This window comes from Lactuca virosa, chromosome 8 (genome assembly GCF_052849685.1).
Source record: "Lactuca virosa cultivar CGN04683 chromosome 8, Lactuca_virosa_CGN04683_v6, whole genome shotgun sequence".
Taxonomy (NCBI): Eukaryota; Viridiplantae; Streptophyta; class Magnoliopsida; order Asterales; family Asteraceae; genus Lactuca; species Lactuca virosa.
In genome coordinates this window covers 174,777,079-174,788,572 of record NC_136433.1, presented here as the reverse complement: position 1 = coordinate 174,788,572, position 11,494 = coordinate 174,777,079, and the positions used below count along the sequence as shown (strand labels likewise).

The window sequence follows — 11,494 nt, the reverse complement described above, 5'->3', positions numbered from 1 at the left end:
TAGATTTTGGCTCAGTAACAATAAACATGTCGGGAGATTGATTTTGTGATACAAGTTTAGTAGACATCCTTAGGAATTTTTTTAGTTATTTCATGGATGGATGTCCTTGACTATTAGATTTTCCATGGTTGAGAGACATACCAAACATACTTTGTAGATTGTAGGTGTTAATCTTGTCACTTTCCTTCTATATAGGGACTTCATGCTCCATGTACATGTAGAGTGAAGCCATGAATTTATGAACCACTTCAAATTTGGATTTGAAAACTCCATGTTTCTTCAAATCATTTGGAAGAGTGTTGAATCCGGTGTCTTTTCAAAAAACATTATAGTATATCACCAATATCAGGCATTCGAAATGGTCACCCTTAATCTTGACGAACTCACTTATTTTGTTGGTGCTAACTCTTCGGGCGAAATATATCGATTTTGTCATTATCTTTCACATTGATGGTATGTCTATTCTCAACACATGAAGCTGACATTAAGTGACATAAATTTGATTCCATTGTCATACTATGAATCTAGGGCACTATTTCCAAATCTCTATTACAACAAAGATGTTAGGGCAATTTAACTAGGAGATAATGAGATTCAAAATGTCGTGATCAACATTCCATCACAAATTTCTACCATGAACTCAAAACTCGGGTTGATCCCCTCACATACATCGATCAATGCCCTAGTTCTTGAGAAAAATCTAATCACCAATATGAATAACGAGCTATCCGATAATTACTATGAGAACAATGCAACTCTCATTCCCATTACATGTACACCCCACTTTTAATGCCATAAAACTAGGAACATGACCCGATAATGATTCATTCTCATTTCGATAGTATAATACACAAGGCCAAAGCTTAGACTAGGATATATAAAATGAGTGGGCCTATGCCAACAATATATAAAAAATATATATACAAATATATAATCCAATGCACGTAAGCATGGTCAGTCGAGCATCTTAAAAAGTCATACTAATGTACAATTATGTGATGTGTATTTATAAAGTGTTGTAACAGATATTTGAATAAGAATCTTCTACCTCAAATCTAGTTAATTTGGGTTTGATGGGAATCTCATATCTATCAACTTTACAAGCTTTTCGAAGCCAAAGCAAACATAAATTAGAAACAACCTCCATGCGTGGCTTGTAGCTAGATCATAATTGCTAGATATTAGAGACTCGTTTCGTATTTCTTTAACTTTAATTAAAAGATAATAATATATTTTTCATTTCAAAATATTCCAAATACAAACTTAGGTGTATAATTTTTTCTGATACTAGGATGGCTTTAATATAACTTGCATATTTAAATATTTTTTAGGTAGTGCATTGTAGATTCATGACTAGATTCATCACATAATTAACCCTAAAAAGGGAAGTAGCTGCTACATATAAAAAAGGAAGCTAAAACGGATTAAGTGTAGTCAGCTGATCAAGTAGTCCAGTCACAGGCGTGGCAAGTCTAGGCTCGTATGCAAAACCATTCAACTCGATGCTTCCACCGCCGCCGCTAACATAAGGGCACGGAGGAATCCAAACCCATCTTTTCCTTCCAAAATCAAACAACAACGCCTTCTCCGCTGCCGTTCCCATAATCATCACCACAACAAACTCCCCGTTTCCAACACAAGTGAAACCTCTCCCTCCTTCCAACTCCGTAAACTGCGCATACAACTGCTGCGGCATCCTTTCTATCTCCACCCACGTTGTTCCGCAGCTCTGGAGTGCCCACATTCTTAGACTCCTCGGCACATTGAGCTTGCTCTTCTCCACCGCCGCTAGCAGCACCAGCTTCCCTTTGCTTTCAATCAGACTCGGAGACCTCAGAAACCTCCTCATAGGAGCCTGGATCTTACACCACTCGTTTCGTGACATATCGTACCCCAACACACTGAAAGGACTGTAGTTCATGCAGTAGAACTTCCCTGCTGAACTTCCTTGATGCTGCACGTACACCATCCTGCCAGACTCCAGGCTACACAGCCTAGGGAGAGAAGAAGTGGTGCCCCAGATGGAATAAAAACCACCCATGTCTACGTGGAAGCTCTCCGTAGTCAAATTCTTGACGGCGTAAGGAGATATCATGTCGTCCCCTGCTACCATAACATCTATTGAAGTGTTTGTTATGGTTAACCCTACAGAAGGGAAAAGCCTAGGCCTCAAGGTGGAAGGAAGTGGAGTTACTAGAGATGTGAAGAGGGGGTTTGAAAGGAGAAAGGCTTTCGAACCTGCTTCATCAGACACCCAACAGATGAGTCCACCCGAGGAACACGTGGGAGAAAACCCATGTGGGATTAGTGGGAAAACGAGACGGTGCCACGAAAGAGTTTCGGGATCAAAGATGTAGCCTTCCTGAGGGACAACGTTATCGGCAGCGGTGGTGTTAGTGGTTTTAAAGATGGTGGTGGTGGTGGTAGTGGTTTTAGGATGAGTGGTTTTTTGTTTGAAGAAGATGAAAAAGTAGGGTTTTGGGTTGATCTGGAGATACATTTGAAGGAAGCTGTGAGAGAATAAGAGAGAGTACCATCTCTTGCATACAGATCGAGCTCTGAAGAAGGCAGGCGGTGGCAAGAGAGCGATGACTCGATCAACAAGTCTTTGGGGGAGTTTACTCCAAATCCTGCTGTCCATCCATGGAGAGATTGAGGTGGTAGTGGTGTTGGTAGTGGCGAAAGGATAAGAAAACGGAAAGGTGGTGACATAGTGGGTGTGATCAAAAGCTTCCATAGGAAAGTTATGGTTTTGGGAGGCAATTAATGAATTAGGAAAGTTAAGGTTGTTCTAAAGGGAGGGAGTGTGTGGTTCAAGTGCGGGTTGGTCTCAAATTCAGTGGAGATTATATAAAGAGAAGTAGTAGTAGTGATAGCGAAGAACTAAAGAGGAAATGAAGAAAAAGGCGTTAGGGTTGCCTCTATTTTCCGTCGTCTTCTTTAATGCAGTTGTGATTATATAGGAGCACCTGGACAGAAGTAAACATACAGGAGTAGAAGCGAGAAGATGGAAAAAAGGGGTTGTCAGGTGGGTGAGTCTGATGGATGCATCTATCAATTCAGTGTTTTCATGTCAATGGCCGAGGAAGAAAGGACAAGTACTACAGAGTGGAGGAGGTGAATTGATTAGAAGATTGACAGTAAACACACGTCGGCTCTAGACAGCATGGTTAATATATACTTCTTCCTTACACACTTAATGTCAGGAGATTTGGGATGGATACGTTCTTGGTAATTTAAATAAGGTATCTTCACAAAAGTTACCACGTTTTTTTGAATACTCTAAGAAATTTATACACTTTCAGTCTCAAAATTATTGTCCAGAGATAAGAAATACATTAAGAAAACATTAACTATCACTAATTTCATTAAATGAAATGACTGTTTTATATCTTTGTTGCATTTAATTTCATAATATCTTTGTTGCATTTAATTTCATAGTAGGTGAACTAATAGTGAGAGTATTTTAGTAAAATGTATATTTATTTTTAGAAATAGATTATTATTTTGAGACAAACCATAAAGGAAACATGGATTATTAATATGAGACCGATGAAGTATTTTACAAAAATAACTATCGAATCTTAATAAAGAAAATGACCAAGGAGAGTAATAAGTAGAGCGTAATGAATTTTTGATTTTATTCATATTTATTTATTATGTCATATACTATCCAACTTATTGAAACTAATTATATACTCATTCGACTTGGTGGTGTACTCGTTGGTGTAGGTTATAAGGATAATAAATGAATAAATTCTACAAATTGAATGATACCGGTAAAAAAAGGATTAGATGTGAACAAATTCAAAATTGCATTATTTTCATAAATGGTCCCTATGGTTTTTCATATTTTGAATTTAGGTCTTTAACTATTTTTTTTGTTTCGTAGGATATCATCGTGGTTTCAATTTCTATCGTAATTAGTCCCTAGGCCATATAAAATGACTTCTTTATACTTTTTTATATTTTATAAATTTTTTTAAGTAAATTATAGAAATGGTCCCTATGGTTTGATTAGATTCAGACTTTTGATCCAACTTTTGAAAAATTGACAAATGGCTCGTCTTGAAACTTCTGTGAGAAAACTAGAATCTCAAGGAAAACTATTATAAAAACCAAGCAAAATCCAAAGCACAATTTGTTCTCCATTACCTTGAGAAATGGGAAAGAATATGAGGCCCCAAGCACACGTGAAGAAAAAGAAGAATAGATAATGTTTGCAAGACGGTGAAGGAAACTCCAAAGCTTAGCAAATACGATTGAAAGAGAGATAACATTCATTCCACCGTTTCCATTAAGACTAAGGAACACAAAAGTGAAAGAGAAGATCAAAATATCATGGGCAACTTTAGAAAGGTTGATGTAAATGTCCATGTAATTGATGCAATTAAACAAGTTCCGCAGTATGAAAATTTTCTTAAATAACTTTGTACATCATAGAGGTTAAAGGGTAATGACACCATAAAAGTTAGCAAAAACATTTTAGCAAATTTACAAAAAGGGTTGCCCCAATGTGCAAGGATGTTGGCGTCTTCATGATTCTTTGAAAATAGAGAAACCTTAATTTTTCAAAACATTAAATTTGGGACACTTAAAGAAAATCCGGATAACCTTACAGTTAGTTGATCATTCGACAATATTCTGAAAATGTGTATTGGATGACGTTATAATCTAAGTGGATGAGTTGATATTTCATGTCGAATTTTATTTTTTTTAGATATCAGAAATCATGATGACACATCAAAAAAAAAATTGAATCATAGTAGGAATGTCGTTTTTAAAAACCGCAAAAGCTAAAATTGACGATTTTAACGGTACTCATTCCATGAAAATTGATGATGAAGTGATTAATTTTTGGGAAAATGACACAAATGCCCTACGACCTTTTTAGGGTTGACCCTTTAAGTCCTTAAACTTATTTGGTGTCTTTATGAGGGAACGAAGTAGTGGGGAACCTGTCTTTTTAGTCCTCTTCACCTGTTTTCATCGGTTTTATTGACACATAGAAAAAACTGAAGGGTTTTGAGCACTCTAATAACCTTATGGTGCACATGCAAACCTAAATGCTTTGGATCTAAGTTTTCTCTAATTATACATGCAATTTGATTTTCCAAAGCATGCATCCTAACTAGCATACAATTTGACAATTGAACAATATAACTAGTTAGATAACTTACCTCTTAGTAGGACTTGTAGTTCTTGGCCTTCAAAAGCTTTATCACCTCAAACGTGATGCCTCTAATGTGTCACAAACACCAAATGCAAGAGGAGGCTAATGAGAAGTGACTAGCTATCACAAAAATCGGTTATGACTCTTCCAACGAACACCTAGCCCGATTTTAGAGACTAAGGGACCCCTTTTATAGTGTGGCAAAGACTAGGGTTACATCCATGCAAACCCTAATGCACCATGACCTTTCATATTACTTAGGGTCCATGGGTTAAACCTCCATGGACTATCTATGGACTATCATATTGGTTTAGCTCATCCTAAATAACCATTGGCCCACACTATAAGAATCATTGATTTACTTAATCAGTCCCCGTATATTTAATTAGTGTCTTTTGATCACTAAATTAATTCCAAATTAATTATTGATCAATACTAATTAAATAATATGATTTCATATTAATATATTATTCTTGTAATATATTAATAAATCATAAATAACCTCTTCTAAAAAGTCCATCCTATCAAATTGCACTGGTGAAGGCAACCCAAAAGGACCATGCTACTCTCGGGTCAAGTACATACCAATTATAGTTATGGGCTTAGACACCTAATCCAATAATCTCCCACTTGGATAAGTCTAATAACTATAACTGCAAGTACGACTTATAAACCGACTAGCAATCATAGCTCCTAAAAGCCGCTGTCGAACTCTGACCAAGTCAGTGAAGCGTCCTTTAGATAAGGGATCATATAATCCTCTGTTCTTCAAGATATCAGCCGGACAAATACATGGAACAATGTCATACTTATTGTCCAACAGTTTGTTTCCCGATTTCTGATTTGCTTGACAGAGAACTTAATTGAACACATCAATTTAGTCCCGACCGGGCCCAACACATAAGTCAAAACAAAATCATCGAGGGGCCCAAGATATCGCTTTTAATACTCCAAGAATTAAAAGGAACAGATAAACTTCGACATTATATGCTTGTACTAACTATTCGTCAAATCATACACAACAGTGCATTTTATAACATCAAGTTACTGATGCGTTTTCACACTATCAATGTACAACCAGCTCATACCGAACAACTCATATATCTTGGTTTGAAGACTTATATGATATTATCGTCTCACGATCACTCGTGATAAATTCCATGAAGTGATTCAAATGAGTGTGGGTTTAATCCAATACTCAGACCTTATGAGCACTCATGAATGTTGTAGCAATCTTTTGCTATGTCTAAACACTTCAGACAATCTACAAGCCAAATTCATGACAATCTTGCCTCAATACCTACTTCCAAAGTATGATCGACTGTGGAAAGTTTGAATAATTTAATTATTCTGGAAGTCAAAACATGCAAAATGAAACAATAGTAAACAATTGACACAAGATAGTAACTTTACTCATAAATAAAACACCTTTTATTTAATCATCAAATGTCAATTACATTTTATCTATTACAAGTTTCTAAATAGCTATCTAATCATTAAAACTAATATCATCCTTCAGCCCAATGCTCCTCGCATGCTGCAAATGCTTAACCCTACTCAGTCCCTTCGTGAGGGGATCTACTAGGTTCTCATCTGATTATACCCTCTTTACCACGAGGAGTCCTTCTTCCACCCGATGTCTTATGAAGTGATATTTCCTGTCGATGTGCCTAGATCTGCCATGATCCATTGGTTCCTTGATTAAGGCAACCGCACCCTCATTGTCACAGAAAATCTCCATAGGCTCCTTTACAGCTGGTACAACTCCAAGGTCTCCGATGAAGTTCTTCAGCCATATCACCTCCTTCGACGCTTGGCTTGTTGCTATGTACTCTGATTCGCACGTTGAATCAGCTACAGTCTCCTGTTTGGAACTTTTCCATGTTATTGCTCCTCCATTCAGGGTAAAAACCCAGCCCGACTGAGAGCGAAAATTATCTCTGTCGGTCTGAAAGTTGGCGTTACTACACCCTGTGACTCTTAAGTCATCACTCCCACCAAGAGTAAGGACTCAGTCCTTAGTCCTACATAGGTACTTAAGAATATTCTTTACCGCAGTCCAGTGAGCTTTACCAGGATTCCCTTGATATCTGCTGACCATGCTCAAAGCAAAAGCCACATCAGGGCGGGTACAAGTCATAGCATACATGATCGAGCCAACTACAGAAGCATATGGTACTTGACTCATCTCAGCTATTTCAGCCTCTGTACTCGGACTCTGAGTTTTACTCAGTTTGGTATTGCCTTGGATGGGTAAGTCACCTTTCTTGGAATTCTCCATGCTGAACCGTTTCAACACCTTGTCCAAGTAGGTACTTTGACTAATTCCAATTAGTCTTTTACTCTTTTTTCTCAATATCCTTATCCCTAGGATGTAAGCAGCTTCTCCAAGGTCCTTCATAGAGAAACACTTCCCAAGCCAGGACTTAACCTCCTTCAAGGTTGGAATGTCATTTCCTATGAGTAGTATGTCATCCACATACAAAACCAGAAAGCTAACTAAACTCCCACTAGCCTTGACATACACACAGGACTCATCCTCGCTTCTTGAAAATCCAAACTCTTTGACTTTCTCATCGAAACAAAGATTCCATCTGTGAGATGCTTATTTCAATCCATAAATGGATTTCCCAAGATTACACACTCCATTAGGCTACTTTGCATTGACAAAACCCTCTGGCTGACTCATGTAAACATCTTGAGCCAACTTCCCATTAAGGAAAGCGGTTTTGACATCCATTTGTTATATTTCATAGTCATGAAATGCAGCTATGGCTAACATAACCCTAATAGATTTAATTTTCGCTACTGGTGAGAAGATCTCATCATAGTAAACTCCATGAGTTTGAGTAAAGCCCTTCGCAACCAGTCGCGCCTTATATGTGTGTACTTTCCCATCCATGTCGGTCTTCTTATTGAAGATCCATTTTCACCAGACTATCTTACGACCCGGTACATTTTCAACCAAGTTCCAAACTTGATTGTCATACATGGACTGAATCTCGTTGTCCATAGCCTCTTTCCTCTTTGCAGAATCGGGGCATGCCATGGCTTCCTTGTAATTATTAGGTTCATCCAAATTTACCAATGTGCTATCACTGATAAATGTATCACCCTCAGATGTTATATGGAAACAATATAACACAGGTGGAACATTAACTCTACTGGAGCGCCTCAGAGGTACGGACTCGTCAACTGGTTCAATAGGAGTTTCCTCCTCAAGTTGACCGCTAGTGTTTGAGTTTCCTTCACTACTTGACTCTTGAAGCTCTTCAAGGTCAATTTGCCTCCTATTGTCCCCTTGGCCTATGATTTCTCTCTCGTGAAAGACTCATCTCCTCACAACGAAGGCAACATTGTCACTCGGTCTATAGAAGAGATATCCAAAGGATTTTTGTGGGTAGCTGATGAAAATACACCGCTCACTCCGAGGTCCGAACTTGTCGTGAGTCTCGCGTCTCACGAAAGCCTCGCAACCCCAAACCTTGACGTGTGCTAACGAGGGAACCTTCCCTGTCCACATCTCGTGAGGTGTTTTGGCAACCTTCTTAGTTGGGACTAGATTAAGGATATGGACTAGATTAAGGACATGGAACGAACCATGTCCAACAAGGTTCGGTTGCGCCTCTCAGCCACACCATTAAGCTGTGGTGTCCTAGGTGGCGTCAATTGTGAAACAATTCCACATTCCTTAAGATAGTCTTGGAACTCGATACTAAGATACTCACCACCCCGATCGGATCGGAGCATCTTTATCTTCCTGCCCAACTGATTCACCACTTCTTGTTTAAACTCTTTGAACTTTTCAAAGGTTTCTGACTTATGCTTGATTAAGTAGATATAGTCATATCTTCTGTAATCATCACTAAAAGTCACATAGAAGCGGTTAGCATCCCTTGTGGCGGTTCTGAAGGGTCCACACACATCTGTGTGTATGAGATCCAACAAACCCTCACCCCTTTCACAAGTGCCAGTGATAGTTTATTTTATTTACTTCTTTTTATAGTTTATTTTAGCATATTTCATTCATAATTTAGATAATTTCCATGCATATTTTCCTTTTTGTTATTTTATGGCCACTTTCGGTTACTTTCAAATTTTGTGAGCTCAATTGTAGATTTTAAGGAGATTAGCGGAGTGGGATCTTTAGGAAGCGATTGGACTTAGAGGATGTCAAGGATCTTGGGCTTTTTAATAATAGAGTTGATACTTTGAGAGGGCTTGTTGATTATTTGAAGGCTTGGAGAAAATGAACTTTAAATTTGCAAGATGCAGGAGAATATTCAAGCGTGCGGATATTATTAATCGGGCGAGTTCACGAGCTATGGAGGATTTGGAAAAGCCAAATTGGGCTTAAAATGAAGAAAACTTGAAGAAAAATGGGCTAGGAGCTGATTGGACTCGAACTGGGCCAAGTGGGCTAAGCTGTGGAGGCCCAATACTCAAAGAACCCTCAATCTGATGCCACCCGTGCAACCGCTCGCTGGTCGTGCAAGGCCCTGCAGGGGCAATTCCGGAAATTCTTCTTTTGAGCTATATAGGGAAGGTTGGTGTGCCACTTTTCTCAACTCTTGGACATCCGATTTTGGAGCATTTTTTCTGGAGTTTTGAAGACTTTTGAAGGCCAAGAACATCATCTTTTCACCTCTTGATTATTATAAAATGTTGGGTACAATCTTTTCTAACTTTGTTTTCTTAAGTTTAGCCATGCTTGGCTAAACTAAATTTGGTTGACTTTTGTTGAATCCTTTGAACTTTTGTTGAATGTTGAAGACTCCATGAACTTGTTCTTGAATCTTTATGAGAATGTTTTGTGTTTTAACATCTTATCACTACTTGTATGTTTTTATTCATGAGTTTAAATGTGTTTGTGGTGATTAGTTGGCTAATTTCTTGATTAAGTAAAGGATCTTAAAATTAGCAAGCAACAAATGATTTTTGTGTTGTTTTTGTTTCACACAATCATAAAAACATTTTCTCCAACATGGTAGTGAAAGCATTTGACTCCTCTTGGATTTGGTGACTTTTTGGTTCTTAATGCTAGTTGACTTTCACTAATCACATGCTTAATGGAGATTGTGACTTTGACTAAGGAAATTGTTATGAGGTTCTCTAACCATTTTAACAACTAGGAACGGTCTAGTTAATCTCAAGCTTCTTGGATTACTATAGCCAAATTGAGGATTTAAAACAAGTATTGCACCATTGGATTCTAAGGATATGTTCATCAAAAGTCAAAGTGGGGAAACTTTAAGTCAACCATCCTTCCCTTATTGATTTTACATCAAACTCATATTTTTATTGAAATTGTCTATTTAAATCTTAGTTAATTCTAGTTTATTTCAAGTATTTTAAAATACCAAAACCCCCCATTTATAATTTATTGTCATTTTACAACTATTTTTACAAATAGATTTTTCATAGAGTTATAAAATTGAACCAATCTCCGTGGATACGATCCCTTTACCACTATACGCTATTTTAGTGTGTAATATTTAGGGTATTTATTTTGTTGGCCTCGACAACCACCAAATTTTGGCGCCGTTGTCGGGGATTGGTTTATTTTTACTCAATTTGTTTCTGTATGCCTAGATCTCATAATGCAGGTACCTAATCTACAATCCCGAACTTGAAAAAAAAAACAAAAAATTTAGCTTGGAAATGAACACTCCTTGCATTGAAGATCAACTTTCTGAGCTAGCTCAGTTAGTTTTTATGATTGAAAGTGACCACAGTGTGCAACCTATGCCTCTTCTTTGCGATTTTTGCGCCCAAAATGGACATCATTCCGACATGTGTCCATATTTACAAGGAGAATGGGAAGAAGTGCAAGAGAAGGGAAGCTACTACTGGTTAAACCAATGGAGTTATGATCAGCCTCAACATGATCAGTGGTGGGACAATAACCAAGTTTGGGGAAATAACCCATACCAAACATGGGGAAATAATCAATACCAACCAAATCCACAGTTCCAAGAACCCTATCCTTACCCTCCTCAACAAACTCAAACGCCAAGCATGTCCTTAGAGGACATTGTGAAAAGCATTGCCACTTCTACCCAAATTTTCCAGGAAACAACCCAAGCTAGCCTCAAAAGCTTAGAGCAACAAATAACACAAATTGCTCAATCAATTAGTATAATGGAAGCTCAAGACAAATTACCATATGAAGAGATGCCATGGAATAGCGCCTGTGTCATTCCTTTGAAAGATGAGAAGTTTTGATGACCCAAGAGTGTTATATGAAGAAGAGGAAGAAGTAGAAGTGGAAGAGGCTATCAAAGAGGAAGAAAAAATTGAGAAAGCTTTCAATGAAACTAT

The 11,494-nt window shown here is 37.7% G+C and overlaps 1 protein-coding gene across 1 annotated transcript; it reads right to left on the bottom strand.

The window, feature by feature from the left end:
• Nucleotides 1-1,281: 1,281 nt before the first annotated feature.
• Nucleotides 1,282-2,908, bottom strand: LOC145132751 (protein UNUSUAL FLORAL ORGANS-like). The gene has a single exon (XM_079067649.1). The coding sequence runs from the start codon at nucleotides 2,735-2,737 to the stop codon at nucleotides 1,415-1,417; it is 1,323 nt and encodes a 440-aa protein (XP_078923775.1). The 5' UTR covers nucleotides 2,738-2,908; the 3' UTR covers nucleotides 1,282-1,414.
• Between the last annotated feature and the right edge of the window lie 8,586 nt (nucleotides 2,909-11,494).

What these genes read in the sequence shown, in the direction of transcription:
- LOC145132751 (XM_079067649.1), bottom strand. Translation starts at nt 2,737, where the DNA reads ATGGAAGCTTTTGATCACACCCACTATGTCACCACCTTTCCGTTTTCT.